Source organism: Schistocerca serialis, chromosome 3 (assembly GCF_023864345.2).
Source record: "Schistocerca serialis cubense isolate TAMUIC-IGC-003099 chromosome 3, iqSchSeri2.2, whole genome shotgun sequence".
NCBI classification, from domain to species: domain Eukaryota; kingdom Metazoa; phylum Arthropoda; class Insecta; order Orthoptera; family Acrididae; genus Schistocerca; species Schistocerca serialis.
The window spans coordinates 1026815187-1026842006 of NC_064640.1; the positions used below are offsets into that span (position 1 = coordinate 1026815187).

At 41.5% G+C, this 26820-nt stretch overlaps 1 protein-coding gene across 1 annotated transcript in view; it reads left to right on the forward strand.

The window, feature by feature from the left end:
- Positions 1–1431: 1431 nt before the first annotated feature.
- The window catches only part of LOC126471486 (2-oxoisovalerate dehydrogenase subunit alpha, mitochondrial), a 149518-nt gene continuing 124129 nt past the window's right edge, over positions 1432–26820 (forward strand). Inside the window, exon 1 of the mRNA XM_050099693.1 lies at positions 1432–1660. Within this exon, the coding sequence (XP_049955650.1) occupies positions 1592–1660 (69 nt within the window). The 5' untranslated portion in view covers positions 1432–1591. The remainder of the gene's footprint in view (positions 1661–26820) is intronic.

Consider the following 26820-nt stretch of genomic DNA (forward strand, 5'->3'; position numbering starts at 1 on the left):
TGTGGGGCCTATACTGTTCTGTCAGCATATTTATGAATAATTGTACGAATTAAATAAATGGCGCTTTGAAAAAAAAAGACTTTGTCAAATATTCCAAATGTAACTTTGCATGGCATACAAACAAAAAATAAAACCTCTTGTTTCATGCCAAAGCATCCCATGCATCCTCAATAATTTTTTCATGCAAAGTTCTTCATAGAATAAGTTATTTTATGAATAAAACACAAACATTTCTTTATCACTGTGTACCTCTAATGGGCTGTTTCATGAAATAAGCCCTTCTTGACAACTGTGATATGATATGTCACCTAGTTTGGAGTCTGTTTATGGTAAATTTGTTGGGGGGGGGGGGGGGGGTTTAGCACTTAACAGGTGATAATCTGATGTACAAGAGAGGTGCTGTGCATATATCATTTTAATCATTAGGTAAATGCCATAAACGTTGTGCAATCCAAAGCTTTTAGAAGTATGAAGTTCTACTAACATGTGGCGTGCTGTGTTAGCTGTTATCGAGAACTCACCGCTAGTCATATAACTTTTGCTTGTCACGTAACAACTGAGTAAGAATAGTTGCAAATATTAACAATATAGTGGCCATAACCTTTTGTCAGTTCCGTTACTGAACATGCCACTTTTGTGTCGTTGACGTTTTCACGAGGCATATATCAGATTTCAAGAATTCCTGCCAGTGTCTCCACATCTACATTCATACTCTGCAAACCACTGTGAAGTGCTTGGCAGAGGGAACATCCCATTGTACTAGTTATTAGATCTTTCTCCCGCTCCATTCACGTATGTAATGGCAGAAGAATGACTGTTTAAATGGTCTGCAATTAGTGTAATACTGTCTTCGCTGTTTATATGGGGGCGACGCATGGGGGTTGTAATATATTCCTAGATTCCTCGCTTGAAATTGGTTCTAGAAATTTCTAAGTAAATTTTCATGGCAGAGTGTCACGAAGATACTGAACGAACTGAATTGCTTGACATTCATTATGAATACATCTTGAACTTACGTTATCTGACGATCTACTATGAATCAGCATTTAGCCCACTCCCATTCTAAACCGAATGACGCTATTTTTGCGTGCAAAAATTGTCTTCAAGCTTGATTTGCGCTGCCAATCGGAATGGGAATGCTACGCCAGGAATAACTAACTGGGGAATAAAATAGCATCGTACAACGCGCACTCCAAATTATACCGTAGTTAACATTTCCCCGAATATTTTTTTTTTTTATCTTTTGATTGTACACTGGCCTTTATTATGAACTGGAATCGATGTCACTTATTCCCCTAGAAAGCTGCTGTATTACTACTAAAGCGCCATGTGACAGTGACATCAGCGTGACAGATTAATTCCTTGATAATATTTCTACAATCTGATTCATTTGGCTTCGCAACAAACTGTCGTGGCCAACATCTATGGAATACGCAACTAATTAAGTACGAAACACGTGCTATTGTTTTGAGGAGCTTGTAAAAACGATATGGTTTCAGGGACCAACTAATCGATATGACAATTTGATGACGACATGTGTTATGAATGGTGAAATTTGTGCCGTTTCCTGTTGTTTTGATTCCTGAAGGAAATGGCATCTAGAGTTATTTCTCGTGGAGTGAAAGTTTCTCAGCGTTTGTTGTTGCCGTTTTCCTTCCGAGTAAGTATGTTTGTGTATTGTCAGTATTTAGCGCGGGATTCAAACCAAATAATATTTTCCCAGGCGTGGTACAGGATTCGTCGGTAGTATAAAACTGTTGTTGCTAGCGTGGAAACGTACAGTATTTGTATACATAAATACCAACTTTGTGAAATGACCTCACATTTCCTGGAAAAACAAGTGCCATGCAGACACATCTCCTGTAAGTCATATTACTCGCCTGAAGTTACATGCCCCAAATAGAAATTCAACGAACTGTAACCATCTTACTGCCTTGATAACAACTGAAGTAACTTCCTGCTTACAACTAGTGGTTTGAGATTTGCACGGTGTGGTCATCGGCGAGGGAGTAATCTGGTCAGTAATCTGTCTTGCTTGAAAAGAAAATAGCATTATAAAGATTCATTTTAAGTCATCATTTTGAAGTATTATTTACCATTATTGCAAAAAGCATTTCATTGACCATCGTGACCAAACGTGTGTACCAATTTTGATTATCAAATGCAAAAACACTTAAAATTTGGCCAGCAGGAGATGTGCCATAGCATCATGGCACAATGTAACAAGTTACATACATTTTCTGACATTAAGGCAAAAACTTAAGTGGTAGGAAACTTAGGTTACACATTTTTACTTAGAGAATCTACAGATAGTTCAGTACATCCTTGTTTGGAGTGCCAAACATTTCCTGCGTACCTGTGGGGAAAATGTTGTGGTTGATCAATATTGTGGCATATGTTATATTTATTTTGTGTTTGGTAATTATGTCTCTCAATTTATGGAGAAATTGCTACAATACTATATTATTTCAATAAACTGCAATACTTCAGGCCGAAGTAAAAGTTACAATGGAGGATTAATTAAATCTGATGCGTGGTGTCACCATCATCTTTGGTATTTACTAGATTATTCACACACACAGTATTTAATTACAATTTTTTTTAAAAAAATTTTAATGTATGTTGTTATTTCCTAATAAACATTTATGAACAAAGTACATGATGAAACATGCAATCCATATCAAATGCACAGACACAACATAGTAATGTCACTGGACGACCCGGTCTTTATTGATTTGTATGACATGAGAATTTTTTTATAAATTTGTATTGTCCTTATCTGCATAACAACAACCAGCTCCATCCATTTGCTCTGGACTCGTGACATCATAAAGGTGAAGGACATTGATATTTCAAGCATATGCAGAGAATGATGTCACTCACTACACTTGTGAACAAACATAACTAACACTCGAAAAAGCAAACTCCAGCAATAGAATGAAACTATTGAGATAATTGCAGGACGTAGGGGGTTTTGGGGAGGGGCAAACTAAATAAACATCGGTATAAATAGTGAGACCATTCCAAAAAAAAAAAAAAAAAAAAAAAAAAAAAATAAAAAAATAAAATAATTTGCACACAAAATTCTTAATGTGCAACACAAATGATTGTTATCATAAATTTTGTATCACCTACGAAGTAAATGGTACCAGTAACCCAAACAATATGGAAACAAAGTAGTCCAAATTTTACTTGACCTGTATAGCCTTTGATACCAAGAAACCTACACACAACTCAGTATCAGGCCATTCTCAAAAATTGGACATTTTTGTAAAAAAAAATTATTTTTGAAAATGAAGTTTTATGTATTTTGATGTTAGTGCAATCAAGTAAACCAGTACTCCAATAATGGTCCGCCCCCCCCTGCAAAAAAAAGTATTTTGTGAAAAAACTAAAAAAATTATTCAACATAATAGTGGAGGTGAGCTTGGTAGTAATGGAGGTGAGACCGGGTCGACAGAAGCGTCCGATCCCACGCGTCGGCTTTGACCCGTGACGTAAGGGTGTTGTCGTGTGTGTGACGTCATGACGGCGCGGAGTTTGGTTTGAGTGTGGCTGTCTCCAGTTCTGTTTTATCTTATTTTATTTACTTTTCTGATCTGTTCGTTCTATCTCGTGAGATTTTTTTTTTAAATTTAAAAACACTTATTACTTAATTTAATTATCTGTTCTGTTTTACTTTATTATATTTATCTTTCTGATCTGTTCGTTCTATCCTGTGAGGATTTTTTTTTTTTTTTTTTTTAAAAAGACAAAAAACACTAATCAGCTACTGAAGCATCTTTATCTTCTATGGGTTGCAGGGGTTACGACCCCTGGGGAGGTGGGTGGGTATTCATGCATGGCTGTCTTCACTACACGTTGTAGCTACGCAAGGCGTCTAAATTTGTTTATATTTAGTTTGCCCCCCACCCAAAACACCCCATTTCCCGCGCTTGTCCCGTTAGTGTCATTAGGCTTCTTGTGGAAAGTGTGTGTGTTTGTTTTTGTTTCCGCCATATTTGTGACGTCATGGGTCAAAGTTTTTCTGACTTCAAACTCTGTTATGAGAAACATCATTGTGCATGCTGTGTAAGTCACTGTGTGTGCTAAATGTGTTTCAGAAAGATTTTGTTGCAACTTTTCCAGAATACCAGAGAAATAATCATTTACAAAATTTTCCAATTCTTGAGGATTCCTTTTATTTTAGCCTGTCAATGATTAGTATGATGTTATACTTGTGTGCTTTCTCCAGCCTCATGTTTTATGGTTACCAACACTACTTAATTTCTGCATTACATATTATTTTGTCATTAAATGATTATATTGCAGCAGGCATTTCTTTGCTGCATATTTTTTTCTGCTTATTATGGTAAGCTAAGAACTGTAAATAACTGAATTGTAGTGTGTAACGTAACAGTATCGATTGACGAGAAACAGCTTACTGTAACCCAGCTGTGAATTCGAAGAGTTCGGCCACACATGGAGCACCCTCTCCTTCACATAACAATGTCAGACCACACACAAGAGTGCTGCGACATCTGTGACTATTGGAAACTGTGGGTTCACTGTCATCAGTCATCCTCCATTCACCCCTGACCTGGCGCCATCCGATTTTCATCTTTTTCTAGAACTTATAGAACACCTTCAAGGACTTCACTTTGTCGGTGCTGAAATGGTTAAAGCAGAAGTGAGGCTATCTCTCCATCAACAAAGTCAAACATTCTACAGTGATGGTATCAACAAACTGATCCCTGATAGTAAGAAATGCTTTTGCCGCCCGGGTGACTGTTGAAAAATAAATATGAAGACATGAAGAATAAAGATGTAGAACATTGAAGATGTTTGTTTTATTTAAAAAGCTTTACGAGTTTTCACTAAAAAAATTGAAGGCATTAGTTTTCAGCACATCTTGTACTTTACAATTTCCCCTGTTGAGATCTTGTAGGTACATCATCTAAGACTAATGCTGAACTTTTTTATATCATAGTGGCAGTGTTTACCATTTGCTCCACACTAAAAGTGTTCAGAATGTTTAGGTAAGTATTACTTGCTTCACCCTCAACATGTGTTAATATTCATTGTTTGATATTGTGGTCTTTTTGACTTGTACAAGGTATTTGTTGTCTTGGGACTGACATAGTGGACTATTTCCCCTTTCATAACCTTTGCGTTTCTTGGCTACACTTGTACTGCATGTTTACTGTCATCTTCACCTCATATGTACAGCTCTTGCTGCCTGTGCATACCATGCTGAGGTTATTGAGCTATTCATTTTTCTTCCTTTTAGACTGTGAGCAGAATCACTCATCTGTGAATTCTGGATTGGGTTTTGAAGACCATGATGTGCTTTATAAGGCAGGCTATTTTTACTCTGTCATAAGAGATATTAATGCATGTGAGTGGTAGGTCTGGCTATGAGCATGTTTGATGAAACAGCCTGATCACCATATCACATGTTGGTTTACCTGGTGGAGCTATAGCCTGCCATATATTAGCGCAATGCCGTGGGTGTAGAGATAAGAACGGCTTCTTAGATGTACCCCATGTTGTAAAAATAAAGGATTTCCATAGTTCATTGTCATGATTTTTAATTAAATGAAAGAGTATAGCATGTATTGGATTCACACAGTAGATGATGAGTAAAGGCAGCAACAGGTTTTTGGATGCAGAAAATTGTAATGTTCAAAATAACTGTGTGCATCCATAATTTTCAGCTTTCATAGCACATATTTTTATAAATCATTGTGTGTTATTTAGAAAGCAGCACACACACACATTCCTGGGGGCCCAATCTGATGATGATTTGTGGTTTGTGTCTCGGGGTAGGAGAGGGAGGCGGGTTGCGGTGGGATAATCTGAAATCGAGATAAGATTTTTGTCGTTCTTACATTTTCGCTGATAGAAAGTCCAATGCAGGGCAACCTATGCACAGCAGTCTTACTTGCACAATACAGTTTATTGATGACCTGTTTCAGATGCTGGTTCATTGTAATATTCATGTGAGACTGTATACTATGTACTTAACACAGAAGGCAAATTTATCACTTAGGAGAAATTTGCCAAGAAAAGTGCATCTTTCCACCGATGTGAAGCTCATGGCGCACTGTGCCAATTTCATACAGTGCCATGTCAATGGTAACTACTAGTTCAAAGGATTTTTTCAAATACAAAGTCTAGTGTACAGTGATATACTTCATTGCTACTTGGTATATTGGTTTAATTGTAGTAGCAAATGTACCCAATTTTTTGAAATAAAAAATGAGGTTCAGTTGACACTGAGTGATGTAAAGTAGGTAGCAGATTTAGACAGCTAAAGGCAAAAAATGTTTTCATCTGAGAAAATTTATATGACTTTGGTACCTACCTGAAGAAATGTTACCACAAAGGTAAGCTGTACTGAGGATAAATGTGTGTGATAAGATAAAGAATCCTCCGGTCAACTTAGTGTGTTTTAGAGGTAACTTTGGAGAGGGCGCTCTACATATTTTAAATGATTTTCATTTATGTGGTTACCTCGTAACACATATATAAGTAATTTACGAATAATAAGTCATAAAACTTTGTAAATACTTTGAAATTAGGTTTCATGATGTTTGAGGCAGGGAAAATGAGGTGAAATAGTTAACTACTGTAGTGACCCGCACAAGATTCAACACCCACGGTTCTGGGCACAGAGGTGTATGGCGTGCCATAGAGGTTGCAGATGCCCTGTAAAGACCCCACTCTCGGATAAGCATACGGCCTCTCCGTAGTGCTCTCTACTAGCCAGCTGATGGCTCATAGTCAGGCACAGCCAGCCTCGCCCTCAGTCATATGTTTATTTTTAGCTGATATGTCTTGAACTAATAAGGCAGCCACTCCATGGTAAGTGTTTTCTGTATCCATATTCTGGAAGTAATAATTAGTGTAGTGTTCATTATTGTCTGTATGCTCCTGTAGACAGAACAGTGCCTTCTTTTCTTGTCTGACACTGTATTCTTACAAATACAGTTAGAAGTGATTGGTTAGTAAAACTTGACATTAGCAAAAAACAAGTGTTACAACACCAGCTGTTTTGTTATGCTTATATCATAAAGTGAATAAAGTTCATCAAGGTACTCAGAAATATGTCAGACATAACATCTGTTTTCAGACCAACTGCACTCTGTAGGAACAGCTTTTTCTTATATGAAATGAACAAAAAATGAGAACTTTGCTTCAGGACTTTACCATTGAGAATACTCAGAATCTTACACCTGTTACCATCAAGTTTCCTCACCCATATTCTCCTCTGATTTCTAGTCAGTACCTGCCAATGTTGTGTACACAACTTTCGCTGCCCATTTGGGCACCTTGTTTGCTTGATGATGATCATGAAACTCACCAGCTAGCATATGGGAACTTGAGGGAAATTGAGAGGCTGCTGAGTTTTACATTCATGATTCTTTCTTTCTTTTTTTTCCCCCCACCTAGAACATTTTCATATGGGCATTAATTGCTTACAGTTATCTACATGATCAATGGGCAAAAGCATGACTGATGACTTGGTCTGGTGTACTGTATAAAGAGCCTTTGAATTGTGCTACATCATTAGATTGATTCTGTTACAAGTTTTGTATTGGGGGCTCAGATGAAATACACTAATACACTGCAGAGACATTGATCTATTAACTCCCAAAACATTTAAAATGATGGGGGGGATTGCAGTAATGCATGCCACATGGAAATATTTAATTTAGTGATATGATCTGTCTGTTTTGTCCCATGACATCATCAAAATGCCAGAGATAATCCACTAGTGTAAAATAAGCCCAATAACAGGAATTACAAATATTCTCACATCACATTCACTGACATTGCCAACCCACAACCAAACTGTCACCTTCCAAACTAACAGGACCTCATAATATGCTATTATTTGGTCAGCTACCTCAACCATCATTCCTAGAAATAGTATAAAAGCTAAATAAATGTTGGAGTTCTGTTCTATGTCCGCACACACATGACATCACACTCTACACCATATCACAGTCAGAGCCAACATTCACTACTATGAGGTTCAGTCAAGGTACGCTGATTACTTAATGCTCCCAAGCTGCACATGCCTTGGGCTAAATGGTGAATGTGTCAGGAAGAATGAACTGTGTGAAAAGAGGAGAGCGCAATGCTTGCCACATTGTGCCATTAATGATCTAAATGTTTCTGAATGCCAAACTTATCATGAAATTCAATTTCTTTTTCTAAGCCAGCTGCCAGTCATTGCCACCAGTTGTGGCTAAGCTCAATAAATGTTTCAGTAACTGCCATTAGACATCACAGTGAAATGACTTTTTTCAGAAAGTGGCAGTTTTGGTCACAAAGATGCCATGATTTTAAGAGGCTTGATTGCAACATCTGAGGACTTCATGCAATTCTGATTTCCCGGAGTTAGTGCAGAGTTATAATTCTGACCATATGTGTATTGAATCAGAGTGAAAAATTGTGGCACAACTTGACTAAGAGAAGGGATTGTTTTATAGGACACATCCAGGAATTATCAGTTTAGTAATAGAGGGAAATATTGGGATGTGACACTGCAGAGAAGACCAAGAATTGACCACAGTAAGCACCTCCAAATGGGTGTAGTTTGCAGTAGTTATCCAGGGATGAGGAGTCTTGTGCTTGATAAGCTAACATGGAGAGTTGCATCAAACCAATCTTAAGACTGAAGACAACAAAAGCAGTGTCATGTGCTTGGTCTGTGGTATGAGTTCATTTAATTCAGATGTGTTTCGTGATACTGAAATTTTCACGGTTGTTAGTGTCTGTTTATGAAGTGGGGTGTTTGGTCACCATTTTACATTCAGAAAGTTCTACTCTTCCTGGAAATCTAATATTGGTGAAGAATTTCAAAAGTAGAATTCTTTTACTTGAAGTGACGTCATCAGTTGACTACCACTCAGTTTACAAATAATTTATGGCAATATCCCATTGTAATTGATTTGCACTTTGTACTGACTCCCTATGTACTTCTCTGGAAACTCATCACATACCACCTGCAGAAATACGTGTCCAGATTATCCATGACTCTATTTATCATACGCAGAGGCTGGCACGGAGGTGGTGTTCTGCAGGGTACATGGGAATATGAAGTAATGGAGCAGATAAAGGTGCGTGCATGGCAAATAAAATTTCCCATTCCCCTCACAGTTTCCTCACTGGTGAGACACAAGATCCTGTCTCTTTGGGATTAGTGGGTAGGGCTGAGGACCAGCTGATCTGCCATCTGCTTTAGGAGATGATGATGCAATATAGTGCGTGTTTTGAGGTTCTCAGGAATGTCTGATCACCTACAGGTTATTAAGTAGAAGATTTTAATGTGCTTTCAAGGTTGCTGGTTCATCTTGTTTTTTCCCGTCAATCTGCCAGTCACAGTTCCGTGTTACATTATTTTAGCTATTGTGTGTTTGTATACTGTGTATTCTAACAATAGATTTCACAAAATGACTGTTTCTTATGTGTTTTGTTCCTCTATGTGAAAGTATGAATGTAAGTAAGAGGTAATGGAGCAGGGTGGATGAGATTTATATTAAATATTTTTACTTTTTGATACACAATTTTAAAAGTTTCGGTCACATTCATCTATAATTACTTTAGTAATCATGCTTCTGGCCCCTCTGTTGAACTTTCATTATTTACTTTGTCTCGAAACCTGACAGAATATCCAAAGACATTCTGGTCGTATGTGAAGTATGTTAGCGGCAAGAAACAATCAGTGCCTTCTCTGTGTGATATTAATGGAGATACTATTGAAGACAGTGTTGCCAAAGCAGAGTTACTAAATACAGCCTTCCGAAATGCCTTCACAAAAGAAGACTAAGTAAATATTCCAGAATTCGAATCAAGAACAGCTGCCAACATGGGTAACTGAGAAGTAAATATCCTCGGAGTAGTGAAGCAACTTAAATCACTTAATAAAAGCAAGTCTTTTGGTCCAGACTGTATACCAATTAGGTTCCTTTCGAAGTATGCTGATGTATTAGCTCCATACTTAACAGTCATATGTAACGGTTCGCTCGACGAAAGATCCGTACCCAAAGACTGGAAAGTTGCACAGGTCAAGAAAGGTAGTAGGAGTAATCCACTAAATTACAGGCCTATGTCATGAACATCGATATGCAGCAGGATTTGAGAACATATATTGTGTTCGAACATTATGAATTACCTCGAAGAAAATGGTCTATTGACACACAGTCAACATGGGTTTAGGAAACATCATTTCTGTGAAACACAACTAGCTCTTTATTCACATTAAGTGTTGAGTGCTATTGACAAGGGATTTCAGATCGATTCCATATTTCTGGATTTCCGGAAGGCTTTTGACACTGTACCACACAAGCGGCTTGTAGTGAAATTGCGTGCTTATGGAATATCGTCTGTTATGTGACTGGATTTGTGATTTCTTGTCAGAGAGGTCACAGTTCGTAGTAACTGACGGAAAGTCATCGAGTAAAACAGAAGTGATTTCTGGCAGCAAAGGGCCTATAACACTACCTTGGGGAACCCAAGGTAGTGTTATAGGCTCTTTGCTGTTCCTTATCTATATAAACGATTTGGGAGACAATCTGAGCAGCCGTCTTAGGTTGTTTGCAAATGACGCTGTCGTTTATCAACTAATAAAGTCATCAGAAGATCAAAACAAACTGCAAAACGATTTAGAAGAAATATCGGAATGGCGCAAAAAGTGGCAGTTTGACCCTAAATAACGAAAAATGCTAAAAGGAACTTGTTAAACTTCGGTTACACGATATATCAGTCTAATCTCAAAGCTGTAAATTCAACTAAATACCTAGGTATTACAATTATGAACAACTTAAATTGGAAGGGACACACAGAATGTGGGGAAGACTAACCAAAGATTGCGTTTTATTGGCAGGACACTTAGAAGACCTACTAAGGAGACTGCCTACACTATGCTTGTCTTTCCTCTTTTAGAATACTGCTGCACGGTGTGGGATCCCTACCAGATAGGACTGACGGAGTACATCGAAAAAGTTCAAAGAAAGGCAGCACGTTTTGTATTATCGCGAAATATGGGAGGGAGTGTCACAGAAATGATACAGGATTTGGGCTGGAAATCATTAAAAGAAAGGCGTTTTTCGTTGTGACGGAATCTTCTCACGAAATTCCAATCACCAACATTCTCCTCCGAATGTGAAAATATTTTGTTGACACCAACCTACATAGGGAGGAACGATCACCACGATAAAATAAGGGAAATCAGAGCTCGTACGGAAAGATATATGTGTTCATTCTTTCCGCATGCTATATGAGTTTGGAATAATAGAGAATTGTGAAGGTGGTTCGATGAACCCTCTGCCAGGCACTTAAATGTGGTTTGCAGAGTTTCCATGTAGATGTAGATGTACCAGCCCAGCCTAAAGTGTTTAGCGCTAAGCCAGCCTGTGGGAAATGCAGATGGATTGGACAGGTATTGGGGTCATTTTTCTCATCCTTATTTTGCATGAATTCCTGTAATGGGCATCGGGAGTGGAGTAAGGACTTGCCTGTCTTTACAGAAGAATAAAAATTCAGAAATTGAAAGTCACCAAATGAATGCCGTATAATGAAGAGAGAAAGGTAATTAAAGCAGTAGAGCCTTCAAAATTTGGTACAGCATTTGTATCAGAACAAAAGACTATTTGGAGGATACACTGACACAAGTCAGTATTGAAGAGAGTAACAATGATCAATGTTGATGGTGATTGTGTAGAATGCAAATGAGTGTGGTGAGTGTTGCTGCACCGAAAAAAGGAAGAAGTGAATTTCGAGAGAGAGAGAGAGAGAGAGAGAGAGAGAGAGAGAGAGAGAGAGAGTGTATGTGTTAAGGAAGTGAACCTGTAAAACATTAAGAGGAGGAAACCCTTTCATCAGATAAGGATGTCTCTAAAATTGACCAAAATTGACCTCAATGTATTCAGCTAAGGAATTAACATAAAAGTTTCACATTGTCACTAAGTTGAGGGAATAAAGACAAATTTCACCATTAAAATGGCTACCATAATGCAGTTGAATATGATTCAACCCATGGGAGATCTGATACTTGATGCACAAAGGTGACACTTGTGCTTGTGCCTTTGGAAGATACACTTTCAAGATGCTAACCTTTGTGCTCTAAGTGAGTGTAAATTTGCACAAAAAGAAGAGTATTGTAGATATCATTGCCAAAGTTGGAGCAGTGGGGCTTACATATATTAATCAGAACTACCACTCTTCACAAATCTCAATTTATCGTCTAATTATAAACAGTCATCAGAATGAGTGGGTCACTTTGCATCTGTCATCTTGCATCTCTCAGAGCTCATCTCAGGCAATTCCGCCATCTAGTCATCATTCTTGTTGTCTTCAGTGCATGTATTGAACTGTGTGGCCTGCCTCCAATGTGTAGTTAAAGAAAGCTTCCTTCTAATGAAGGACCTCTGTCTTATGGGCACAGAAATAAAACATGTCAGCCAAACAATAGTGCTGTTTCCAGCTATTGCCCTCTTCTATTTGCCATCTCTTGTGGACACTACTCTGTGGCAAATGGTTAATGATTTGCATCCTGGTGACCACTTTCTATATGAAATAGCAGTGCACAAAAAGACTTTGTAGATAGATGTTCAAGATGGTGACCTAGGCACTGTGCAGTCATCTGGCTGTGCTTAGATGACTGTAACAGTATGTGGACATGCTAGTTCAAATTATCACTGTCATCCATCAAGCTGTTGAAACATCCTTTGAAAAATAACATAGCCACCTCACATGGTAACCTTTCCCATGATGGAGTAAGGAAAGTCACTATTCAGTTAAGATCAGGCAAGCAGTGCTGCTAAGGTTCAGATGCAGACTATGAGCAGCAAACCTCACAGCCTTTTGTGTCTTCAGTGTGAAAGCCTGGAGACTAATTAAAGAACATAATAGATAATGGCAAAAGTTTTTGAACTCAATCAGTTGTCACTTTAACCCCCGTTTGATGAAAGTCAGTCAGAAAGATCTCTGAAAAAGGCTATTGCCAATGCCTTTGACAAATATTCTGCAAAGTTATCCAATTCCTGAAAGTAATCAGCCAAGGATTTTTTACATCCTGTGGAGTATTTAATCGCATGGAGAAACTTATTATTGAGAATCGTTGATGACTGTGTTTTCATCCGAAACATTAAGCATAATCAATAAATGTGAGCATATTTCTTGAACAGACTTTCAGAGGAGGTACAAAACAAGCTAAATCATGATTAAAAGGCATTTAGCATGGAGCAGTGTTAAAGCATCAAAATAGAAACATTGGAAATCAGTGGTATATTTGTTTTAAAATTACAGCCCAGGAGATTTATTCCACACACTCCCTTATCATACCCACCATTAGTGCTAGGCAGGAGAGTTTGCATGCCTCAATGACTGAGGGCCATGCCGGCAATAGCATAGGTACTGGCAATGTCATCCAAACTGGACAGGCCTCAGCAGAGGGGCCTGATGAAGAGTGTTCCATAACTTGGGAAAGGGACGAGAGAGCTCCGCCAGCAATGGTTTGGGTGTGGGTATGGCAATCATGGTTTCCCAAGCTGAGGACAGGCTGGCACCAACAAACTTGTTTTTCCATAAACTGTAGGCATACTTTAGGGACTGTGGCTTCACTGCCTGGACCCTGAGGATACCTCTATGAAAAAACCCCAACTTCAAGGTGTGCTATGTTCTCAAGAGGTAAATGACTGTGGAGATGAAACAGTCGACAGCGGACAACCTCTGGGGCACTTGCTGCATCCTAGTTGAGAAAGGCTTGCTCAGACATGGGAGGCTCTGTCTAGGTTGACATCTGTTTCTGTAGTGCCTCATGGGATCCCTATGGAGCGACTTCTTCTACTCCTGACGGGGTGAGTATACTTTGAGATAGTACCTACACCTACCCAACAAAGAGCACTTTGTTGGTCAGTCCACTCAAGTAGTAGTCTTAGAATTATAGTGACAGGGCAGTAGTGTACCATAACACTTTCATTGCAATCAAGAGAGCAGAGGGAACCTTTGAGAATGTCTATTCCTGCGATATTCACAAGGCATTGGAAGGTATTGCTGGATCTGTAAAACTCGTTAAACAACTGTGTAATGGAACACTTCAAGTTAAAACTACCTTATCATACCAAGTAGATAAGCTTCTGGGATGCAAGGCCTTAGTTGACTATCTTGTTGTGACTGACTTGGCATAGCACACTTAACTTCTGAAAGGTGTGGTTACCTGCTCCTGTAGAATGGAATGGACCCTGGGGCATTACGTGGAGACTGGAAAAATATGGGTGTCACCACTACGGCATGTAACAGCAGGGCTGCATGTGAAAACTGTGGAGGCTTAGCTCACGAATTGGGCAACACTTGTACCCTTCTCCAAAATTATAAACTGCTCTGGGAATCACCCAGTATGGAGCAGGAAATGTAGTGTTTATAACCAGTAAAGGAAAATTCAGGAATTGAAAGTTGTGAGACATGTATCATGTGATGGAACTAAAAAAGCTTTCTAAGCTATACAACTTCTGGTGTGTGTTACATCTTTTGCATCAGTCCTTAAGAAGCCAGTCACCAAGTGTAATGCCTCCACACAAACCCATACCACAGATTCAAATATGCGTACATGCACTTGTTGCTGTACCTGTGGGGGGGAAAAGCTACACTTGAGCCTAATATCATTTGGAAGCTGTCAATGACAAACTTGGAACCACAGACACTTACCATTGCACACCATCAGACACCCACTATTTTGCCCTGTCTTCCCATGTGAGCAACTCCTCCCATAAGTTAGGAAAAATTCCACACAGGATGTCATTTAAAATCGAAGAAAGTAGCAGCAAAACCGTTGGATTGGTGAGCACTCATCCTTTCTGATAGTGATTTTATGGTTGAGGACACTGATATCCACAAGGAGGAACCAGAGAGTTGAGAGTTGGGCACTGTCGCATATTCCCCGTGACCTCTCGGTTAAATCACCACTGCTGGGGGAGAAGAATGAGGACAACCATGGTTAATCAGTGGCTTCCACAGGGTCTTCCCTATTGCAGTGAATCTTAAATAGATACCGACTGCATTTGGAAGTTTCAAATAACTTTCGGGAATTCAGCCAGGTAACACTTTCAGCGACTGCCGATATTTTGCCGGTAGAACATCCTGCCATTTTCAAGGCAAACTGCAAAGGACAGGTGACGTACAAGCAAATTTAAAACCTCGGTTCTCGGACTGAAGCAGGAAAGATAAAACACACACACACACACACACACACACACACACACACACACACACACACACACACACGCTGAACATTGAACACTAGTGCCACCAAAGATGACCAAAGAAGTCAGAGCTATTGATAGTGAGACTACGAACTCGCAGGTGAGGTAGCATTGACTCTGTCCCTCTGTTTTTTGACAAGGGAGAGAGCCGGATTCCAAACAGAGTTTAAACAAAAACCTCCACCACTGTTAACGAGGTTGCTCACTGATTTAATATCAACTGCCTCCTTAATAACACTGTCCCAATAGCTGGACGTGCATGCCAATATCTCGGTCTTATTATATAACGTGGGGTGACCAGTATCCAAGCAATGTTTGGCAACAGCAGATCTACTTGGCTGCTGTAATCGTGTGTGCCTTTTATGCTCAGTACATCGGTCCTCCACGGTCCTGACAGTTTGACCAATATATGCCATGCTGCAGCTACAAGGAATGTCCTATACACCCACCTTATGCAGGCCAAGATCATCCTTAACAGAACTCAAAAGCACTCTAATTTTAGATGGAGGTCGGGCAACACATTTGACATCATATTTACGTAAAATATGACCGATCTTGTTGGAAGTGTTTCCTACATAAGGCAAAAAGGCACTTCCAACAAGATTGGTCATATTTTACGGAAATATGATGTGAAATGTGTTTTCTGACCTCCATCTAAAATTAGAGTGCTTTTGAGTTCTGTTAAGGATGAGCAGGTCTGTGTAAGGCGGGTGTATATCACATTCCTTGTAGCTGTGTCATGGCATATATTGGTCAAACTATCAGGACCGTGGAGGACCGATGTACTGAGCATAAACAGCACACACGATTACAGCAGCCGAGTAGATCTGCTGTTGCCGAACATCGCTTGGATACTGGTCACCCCATGTTATATAATAACACCGAGACAGTGGCATGCATGTCCAGCTATTGGGACAGTGTTATTAAGGAGGCAGTTGAGATTAAATTAGTGCGCAACCATGTTAACAGTGGTGGAGGTTTTTGTTTAAACTCTGTTTGGAATCCAGCTCTCTCCCTTGTCAAAAGACAGAGGGACAGAGTCAGTGCTACCTCACCTGCGAGTTCGTAGTCTCACTATCAGTAGCTCCGACTTTGGTCATCTTTGGTGGCACTAGTGTTCACTGTGTGTGTTATCTTTCCTGCTTCAGTTCGAGAACCGAGGTTTTAAATTTGCACGTATGTCGCCTGTCCATTACAGTTTGCCTTGAAAATGGCAGGGCGTTCTGCCGAAATATCGGCAGTTGCTGAAAGTTTTACCTGGCTGAATTCCCGGAAGTTATTTGAAAGTTGTATATGCCAGGAGAAACTCGGGTCTTGCATTTGGAAGATTTACAGCTCCTGGTCTAGAAGAGGCCATTCCGCATCTGCTTATAAGAAATTCATTTTGAAGGCATCAACATACCTGTATTAAGGGGCTATAACACCTACAGGAAGGATGATGTTATTGGAGACAGTATAAGGACAGAGTGGTGCTGATGAAAGATGCCACTGCCCTCTGTCCCTTGTACAAAGGCCACACAAATAGTTGCTGTGGAAATTCTCACACCAGTTCAGATCAAAGTGTGTTCTTTATAGCTTCCACCTCATGATGTATTGGCTGCAGATGCACTGACAGGACTATAACAGGCACTCCCCCCACCCATTCCTCCTTATGGGTGTCTTACAGTGCACACTATGTGCTGTGGGGCTCAGCTACCACTTGCTCCAGTGGTCGAATTACCAAGCACCTTGTCCAGTCAGAGAACATCTGCCTTTGGAACTTTGGTCAGCTACAGGGTCATCTTCAGCCATTGACCTTTGTTTCTGCTCTCCAGCTCTTGCAGATCCATTTCAGTGAGAAGTGACCACACATTTTCATTCCAGTGACCATTGTCCGGTGTGGATCCATCTACTGACTCGCATGGTGGTTGATGGGAGATCGCAAATATGGATGTTTTAAAGGCGAAACTGGTTGAGATACAATCAGCACGTCATCTTCGAACAAAAGGATTGTGCCCAGGGGATAGTAGACTATATCACTTCTGTGATCCAATGATTCCATTCCCCAGTGTAGCAACCATCTCAGATGACGGCCTGTCTGTTGGAGGAATGTTGTTCAGCAATCAGAGCCATGCTCACAGCTGTGTGGAAATTCAAATACCACCCGACAGAAAACTTTCTTGGCTTCAGATCTGCATGACCACAAATGAGGGGAGTATTTAAGAAGAAAAGAACTTCTGGAAGAAATCCACGACTTCCATCACTTGGTCTGCATCCACTGTGCAAGTGTGGCACTCAGAAAGCCAGATTTCAGGCAACGACAGTACACCTCCCCATATGGTCTCGTTGAGAAATGGGGTCTGAGTGGGCGCACCTAAAGATATGACTCAGGTTTTCAATGCACACTTCTTTAATGCCACTATATCATGTAGACAGCTCTCTGGGACCAAAGTCCATTTCCTAGTTTCTGGCCTGATTGTAGCAGATGTCATTGTGGACCCAATTCCTTGTGCTGGAATTTTGCGGAGACTTCAAACTCCATCCACTATCACCCTGCTTTCCTCCATCAGATACAAGTGGAGGATGCTCAGGTTATAGATATCCTTCTCCTCTCAGAATCAGGAATGCTACAATCCTGCCTTTACTGTGAAGGAGCTGGATGATGCTCCCACTTCATCCCGATCTTCTGTCCCAGGGCCAGATGATGTTCACATTCAAATGTTGTAGCACCTTTCTCTTGTGGGCAAGCACTTTCTCCTTCATGCGTACAATCACATATGGGCGGATGGCACATTTCCCAGATGGTGGCGTGCTCCCACTGTCATACCCATACCTAAGCCCAGTAAGGACAGACACTTTCCTTCTACCTATCGCCCCATTTCTCTTGCTAGCTGAGTCTGCAAGGTGATGGAATGTGTGATTCATGCCCAGCTAGTATGGTGGCTTGAGTCTTGCAATTTACTAACCACTGCACAATGCGGTTTTCAAGCATGTCATTCTGCAGTCGACCATCTCGTCACTTTGTCAACCCATGTCATGAACAATTTTCTGCAGAAATATCAGACTGTGGCCATATTTTTTGATGTGGAGAAAGCCTACAACACCTGCTGGAGGACTATTAGACAGGAGTCCTCTATACTCCCTACACATGGGGCTTCTGAGGCTACCTGCTCTGTTTCCTTCAGGAATTTTTTAAAAGACAGAGTTTTCAAGGTATGTGTGGGTTCTGCCTTGTCGGCCACCTTTATCCAGGAAAACTGGGTGCCTCAGGGCTTCATCCTGAGCATTATCCTCTTGCTGCCCGCCTGGTTGGCCATGCGGTCTAACGCACGACTTACCGGGCGGGAAGGAGTGGTTGGTCCCTGGCACGAATCTGCCCGGCGGACTTGGGTCGAGGTCCGGTGAGCCAGCCAGTCTGTGGATGGTTTTTAGGCGGTTTTCCATCTGCCACGGCGAATGCGGGCTAGTTCCCCTTATTCCGTCTCAGCTACACTATGTCGGCGATTGCTGCACAAACAAGTTCTCCATGTACGCGTACACCACCATTACTCTACCACGCAAACATAGGGGTTACACTCGTCTGGTGTGAGACGTTCTTGGGGGGGGGGGGGGGGGCGGTCCACCGGGGGCCGAGGCCGAACCGCACAATAACCCTGGGTTCGTTGTTGGGCAGCGGAGGGGTGAAGTGGACTGTGGTAGTCGTCGTGGGGTTGTAAACCTCTGCGGCTGTGGCGGGGACAGAGCCTCTCCATCGTTTCTAGGCCCCGGTTAAAATACAAATACAATAAAATCTTCTTGCTACCGCTATTAACCCTTTTGTGGCCTGTCTCCCGCTGGGCACCTCCGGCTCCCTTTTCGTTGATGATTTTGTGACCTGTTGCAATTCTCCACATACTTGCCTCCTTGAGCAGTGTCTTCATCGATGTCTCAATTGCCCTTACTTGTGGAGCATTGACAGTGGCTTTTGCTTTTCCACTGACAAAACCATTTGTATGAATTTCTGGCGGCACAGTAAGTTTCTTCTACCTTCTTCACACCTTGGTCCTGTTGCTTTTCTGTTTGCTGAAACTATGAAATTCCTGGTGCTCATGCTTGATAGGAAACTTTCCTGGTCCTCCCACGTGTCCTACCGAGCCACCCGTTGTACCTGATCCCTCACTGTACTATGTGTCCTCAGCGGTACTTCCTGCGGAGTGGATCAGACTGACCTCCTCCATTTGTACCGATCCATTGTTTGTTCGAAAGTAGACTGTGGGTGTTTCATTTATGCATCTGCATGTCCATCCATCTTACGCCATCGAAATACAATCCACCATTGTAGAATTAGTTTGGCCATTGCTGACATTTACACTATCCTGATCTCTTCAGTGGATACACATGCCATTTGTGTGCCATGCCTGGCCACCTATCCTATGCTTCCTTCTTTGATGACTCCTTTGACCACCAGTATGAGGTGCGTCCCACTTCTTTGTTACCTCCTGGAGTTAGCTTTCGGCTATTGCTCTGGCAGCTTAACTTCACACCACCTGCCACTTTCCCGATGGATGTGAACCCTTCACCATCTCGGCTTCGTGCGGTGGCCCATGTTCAGCTTGGGTTTCATTCACTTCCTAAGTACACTGCTCCAGATTCGATCTATACTGTAAGTTTCTCGACCTTCATGCAAAACGTAGTGATTGTACCTCTGTTTACACTGATGGCTCTTGGACTGACTGTAGTGTTGGGTGTGCCTTCGTCATTGGCACCAACCATTTTTGGTATTGGCTTTCGGAACAGTGCTCAGTATTTACAACAGAACTCTTCGCCCTATATCAGGCATGCAGTATATCTCATGCAGGATACAGTGGCCAATGCACAGTGACCAGTTTTTGTCCAAAGCATTGGGTGAGTTCATTCGTTTGTTCAGAAGGGGAGGACAATAAGCGTTTTCCACCTCTTGGCCCGTCAGGGATGACAAAATCATAGCACACACCCTGCAATCTTTCTCAAACGATTTTACAGAAACTATTTGGTAAAAAAAAAAAAAAAAATCGTTTTTGCTTTACTTATAGCTTTACATGTCAGGTTCATGATGATGTGCCCATTATTTTCTTAATGATCATAGTTACTGTGTTATTTATGTGAAAAGTAAGACACTGTATGAAATTCGGAAAAGTGTCCAACGAAAAATAGAGGTTGCTACAATTTTGCGTATGGTGTGTGTTACGTAATATGTTGTTGCATACAAAATTTAGCTAATATACTGAATTTTTCTTTAGATTTAGGTAGAGGTATCTATCTGTCACCAATCTTGAGAAAATTGATCTGATGTAGCACACTCGTTTTCAATCGTGCTGCGCCACTGATAAAGACAGAGTGAAATACCCACAACATTCCTTGTTTCCAGAATGAAATTTTCACTCTGCAGCGGAGTGTGCGCTGATATGAAACTTCTTGGCAGATTAAAACTGTGTGGCCGACCGAGACTCGAACTCGGGACCTTCGCCTGGCAGAAGTAAAGCTGTGAGGACCGGGCGTGAGTCGTGCTTCGGTAGCTCAGATGGTAGAGCACTTGGCCGCGAAAGGCAAAGGTCCCGAGTTCGAGTCTCGGTTGGCCACACAGTTTTAATCTGCCAGGAAGTTTCAACATTCCTTGTATTTCATAAACAGTTTCAGATACTGAAATGATGTTTTGAAATGATAGCATGCAAAGAGGAGAGAACTTCATTGTCTACCATGTTATTCCAGTAACTATAGACTTTTTCGGTGAAAGAATGTAATTTTTAAAGGCCATCGATAGCTGGTGAAACAAGAAAGGCTATGGTTTTTGGAACAACATATGTGAAGACATTACACGGTTTATTGTACTGAAGATATGCTTTTTCATAAGCTACTGACTATACGTTTCCTCAGTTCCTCACTTAATAAACTTAATAAACCACTGTTCCAAAACTCTATTTAATTGTATTTGCAAACATGTTAGTGAGGTGAGACAGTGTGAACGCCTGTGTGTTTTAGCAAAAGAAGCAGATTTTGACATAGCAACCAGAGAAATGTGTAGGTTTTACTCAAAATTTGCCACTCACAATGCTTCTCTAAAAGTTACAATTGGTTAACAAGCCAGGTGAAAATAAATCACTGCATTTTTGGTGGAATTCTTTGTAGGTACTAACAAAAGCAGAGGTAACAGTAAATCTATTTGAATGGTCACCATGCAAGTGTGGACATGGAGGGGCCCCACTTAATACACACACCAAAAAAAGTTTTGCATCACCCCTGTTCCCAGAAATCTTGAAGGTAGACATTGACTGTGGATATTGTATCACAGACACAGTCCCTTGAGTGTTCAGAGATGTCACTAAATATGCCCAAAGATGTAAACAACAATGCATGAGCAGCGCCTTTTAGATGGAGGGGGTCCGACTGTTGTGTTGGCAGAAGAGCCAACACCGTGTTACAACTGGAGGCCGAAATGCACGCGTTTTAGCTCACGCAGGCTGGCGTGAGGAGAGAAGAACTATACTGACGTGAGGTCTGGAACATTACAAGGAATTAGAATTCAGAAAGCGGGCGTAATTAGTTTGATACTTGACTTTAATCCATTAATGATGAATGTCGCTCTTGACGGTTCATGAGTCACAATATTATCTGTTCAGAAGACATAGTAACTGAATATGGTGCCTTGCTAGGTCGTAGCAAATGACGTAGCTGAAGGCTATGCTAAACTGTCGTCTCTGCAAATGAGAGCGTATGTAGGCAGTGAACCATCGCTATCAAAGTCGGCTGTACAACTGGGGCGAGTGCTAGGGAGTCTCTCTAGACTAGACCTGCCGTGTGGCGGCACTCGGTCTGTAATCACTGATAGTGGCGACATGTGGGTCTGACATATACTAACGGACCACGGCCGATTTAAAAACTACCGCCTAGCAAGTGTGATGTCTGGTGGTGACACCACACCGACAACTGATCAGTTCCAGTCATTCCACCAGGAAGGAGGTACATGGCTCATGTTGTCTCCAGTTCAACCATGCCTAGATGGTCAGTACTGTGGTTCGATCGTGTATGCATTGTTACTTTGTGCCAGGAAGGGCTCTCAACAAGGGAAGTGTCCAGGCATCTCAAAGTGAACCAAAGCAATGTTGTTCGGAAATGGAGGAGATGCAGAGAGACAGGAACTGTCGATGACATGCCTCGCTCAGGCCGCCCAAGGGCTACTACTGCAGTGGATGACCGCTACCTACAGATTATGGCTCGGAGGAACCCAGACAGCAATGCCACCATGTTGAATAAGGCTTTTCGTGCAACCACAGGATGTCGTGTTACGACTCAAACTGTGCTAAATAGGCTGCATGATGCGCAACTTCACTCCTGATGTCCATGGCGAGGTCCATCTTTGCAACTACGACACCATGCAGCGCGATACAGATGGGCCCAGCATGTCGAATGGACTGCTCAGGATTGGCATCATGTTCTCTTCACCAATGAGTGTTGCATATGCCTTCAACAAGACAATTGTCGGAGACATGTTTGGAGGCAACCTGGTCAGGCTGAACGCCTTAGACAAATTGTCCAGTGAGTGCAACGAGGTGGAGGTTACCTGCAATTTTGGTGTGGCATTATGTGGGGCCGACGTACGTTGCTGGTGGTCATGGAAGGCTCCGTAATGGCTGTACGATATGTGAATGACATCTTCCGACTGATAGTGCAACCATATCGGCAGTGTATTGGCGAGGCATTTGCCTTCATGGAAGACAATTTGCGCCCCTATTGTGCCCATCTTGTGAATGGCTTCCTTCAGGATAACAACATCGCTCGACTAGAGTAACCAGCATGTTGTCCAGACATGAACCCTATCGAGCATGCCTGGGATAGATTGAAAAGGGCTGTTTATGGACAATGTGACCCACCAACCACTCTGAAGGATCTACACTGAATTGCCGTTGAGGAGTGGGACAATCAGGACTGACAGTGCCTTGATGAACTTGTGGATAGTATGCCACGATGAATACAGGCATGCATCAATGCAAGAGGACGTGCTAATGGGTATTAGAGGTACTGGTGTGTACAGCAATCTGGACAACTGCCTCTGAAGGTCTCTCTGTATGGTGGTACAAGATGCAATGTGCGGTTTTCATGTGCAATAAAAAGGGCGGAAATGATGATTATGTTGATCTCTGTTCCAGTTTTCTGTACATGTTCCAGAACTCTCGGAACCGAGGTGACGCAAAACTTTTTCTGATGTGTGTATTTACAAAAAAATGTGAGCATAGGCTTCAGTTTAGAACAGCGCATCCCCTCCAGCGCATGGCATTTCTCCTACAGCGCTCTGAGCGACCCCCCCCCCCCCCCCTTGCCACCTCACACTATACATCCAGCGACATAGGCTTTTTGATTGTGTCATCTGCTCCAATTCTCTCAGTGCCCTTCAGATCCTCAGTGTGCTTTACACAGTCTGTCCTCTAGTACAACAGATCCAAGTAGGTTCCACTTGCTCACTCTTGAGGGAGCCATTGTAATGTTTATGTGGGTCCTTGGTCACATTGGTCTGATGGGAAACAATGCTGCTGATACTGCTTCCAAGGCTGCAGTCCTACCTCGGCCCACTAGCTCTTCCATTCCGTCTGATGATCTCTGTGTTGCTGTCTGTTAGCAAGTGGTGTCACTCTGGCATCGCCACTGGTCTTCCCTTCATGGGGACAGGCTCCAGGGAATTAAACCTCTCCTGGCTGCGTGGCTGACCACATCTCAGCTCTCACGCCATGTGGAGATCATTGGTTGCGTATTGGGCACTGTCATTTCAGCCATCATCATTTATTAAGTGGTGATGCCCTACTACTTTGTGCTCATTGTCACCAATCTCACCATTTCCTGACTGAATGCCCTTTTTTTTAATCACTTACATTCTAATGTATGCTTGCCATTTGAGTTATTGGCAATTTTAGCAAACGACTCGCAGACTATCAACCGCGTTTTACTTTTTATCTGTCCTAGCAATATGGTGAAGGACATGTGATCTTTATTTTGGCATATTTTGTGGACCTTCCTCCAAGAGGAAGTCCCTGTTCTCAGCTGTCTTTCTTTTCATTGATTGGACGTAACACGTAATCACTTTTAACACCATTTTCATCTTAGTGTTCTAAGGTGCTGACATGGGCATGTATGACCTCAGTTGTTTTTGTGCCCTAAAATAAAACAAAACAAAGGTCATCCAGAGAAACTGTTGTGACTGGTTACAGGTGTTCTGTGGGACTGTGGAGATTAGGAGGCTCTGCTTCTTGTCATGTAATGGGGAGGTCTGCAATCTTTCTTTCTTAATGTGGGAACTGGAATCACCTCTCCCCAAGGCAGTGTCCTCAGTGGCACTCTGTTTGCAATTACTATCAATGGCATGTCCTCCACTGTTGGGATCCCTGTTAAATGCTCTTTGTTTCTGGATGAGTTTATTAAGTTATTTTGCAACAATGATGCAACTACAGCTGATCATCAGGTGGCTGGGAGCGTGGGCTAATAAAACTGGTTTTGGGCTCTCATAGGTTCTCACCAGAGAAGACTAAATGCATCAATTTTAACCATACTCGATCTCACAAGGGGGGACAATATTTTACATATTAAGGACACTGTGCACTCATGGCTTGTCTACATCTACATCTGTATGTATGTATGTACGTACATACATACATACATACATACATACATACATACATACATACTCTGCAAGCTGCTGACGGTGCGTGGCAGAGGGTACCCTGTACCATTACTACTCATTTCCTTCCCTGTTTCACTCACAAATAGAGTGACATGGAAAAAAGTATATATGCCTTCATGTGGGTCCTAATTTCTGTTATCTCTGTGGTCTTTATGCAAAATGTAAGTTGGTGGCAGTAGAATCCTTCTACAATCAGCTTCAAATGAGGATTCTCTAAATTTTCTCAATAATGTTCCTCAAAATGAATACCACCTTCCTTCCAGGGATTGCCATTTGAGTTTCTGAAGCATCTAAGTAATATTTTCATGTTGTTTGAACCGATCAGTAACAAATCTAGCAGCCTGCCTCTGAATTGCTTCGATGTTGTCTTTTAATCCAACCTGATGCTGATTCCAAACACTGAAGCAGTACTGATGAATGCGTCATACTAGTGTTCCATATGTAGTCCCCTTTACAGATGAACCACACTTTGCTAAAATCTCCCAATAAACCAAAGTAGACCATTCGTCTTCCCTACTACAGTGTTATACCTAGATATTTAATCGAAGTGACTACGGCAAACAGCACACTACTAATGCTGTATTTGAACATCATGGGTTTGATTTTCCTACTTCTCTGCATTAACTTACATTTTTCTACATGTAGAACTAGCTGCCATTTCTCACACCAACTACAAATTTTGCCTAAGTCATCTTGTATCCTCCTACAGTTGCTCAGTGATGACACTTTTCTGTACACCACAGCATTGTCAGCAAACAGTTGCAGATTGCTGCTCAATCTGTCTTCCAGATCATTTATGTATACAGAAGATAACAGCAGACCTACCATACTTCCCCTAGGGCAGTCCTGACTGTCTCTGATGACCACTAACTGTAGGGGACAACGCACTGGGTTCTATTATTTAGGAAGTCTTCAAGCCACCCACATATCTGGGAACCTATTCTGTATGCTCGTACTGCCAGTAAAAGTCTGCAGTGGTGCATAGTGTCAAATGCTTTCTGGAGATTTTGGAATACAGAATCTGCCTGTTGCCCTTCATCCGTAGTTCACAGGATATCATGAGAAAAGGGCAAGCTAAGGTTTGCATGAGTGATACTTTCTAAAATTTTGCCGATTTGTGGACAGAAGCTTTTCCCTGTTGAGGAAACTTATTAATTTCGAACTGAAAATATGTTAAAGACTTCTGCAGCAAACTGATGTTAAGGGCATTGGTCTGTAGTTTTGTGGGTCCATTCTTTTACCCTTCTTATCTACAGTGCAGTTTTTCCATTCACTTGGGACCTCATGCTGGATGAGAGATTGACAATAAATGCAGGCTAAGTAAGGGGCCAATGCCATAGAGTTTACTTTGTAAAACCAAATTGGGATTCCATCTGCACCTGGTGACTTATTTGCTTTTAAGTCTTTCATTTGTTTCTCTACACTAGGGATGCGTATTACTATGCCTTTCATGTGGGAGTCTGTGCAGTGGTCAGTCAACAGTATGTTTGAACGGATCTCCTGTGTGAACGATTGTTAAATGCTAAATTCAAAACCTCAGCTATCATTTTGCAATCTTCTGCTGCCACACCAGACTGGTCAGTGAGTGACTAGATAGAAGCCTTAGACGCGTTTAGCGATTTTACGTAGGACCAGAGTTTTATCGGGTTCTTGGCAAGATGTTTCGCTAAGATATGATGGTGGTAGTTGTTGCTTTGGGCATCAATCTTGACTAACTTCAGCCTGTTGTCATTTATGTTTTCTCTTTTGAATGCCTCTTGCAGTTCTATAGGGCATTTGTCAGATCACATTTAGATTACAGCAACTTGCTTTATGAATCAGCCCATGTTTCCTACTTTAAGATATTAGATGCCGTTCACCATGAGGGCATTCAGATACCAACTGGAGCCTTTTGGATCATCCCAG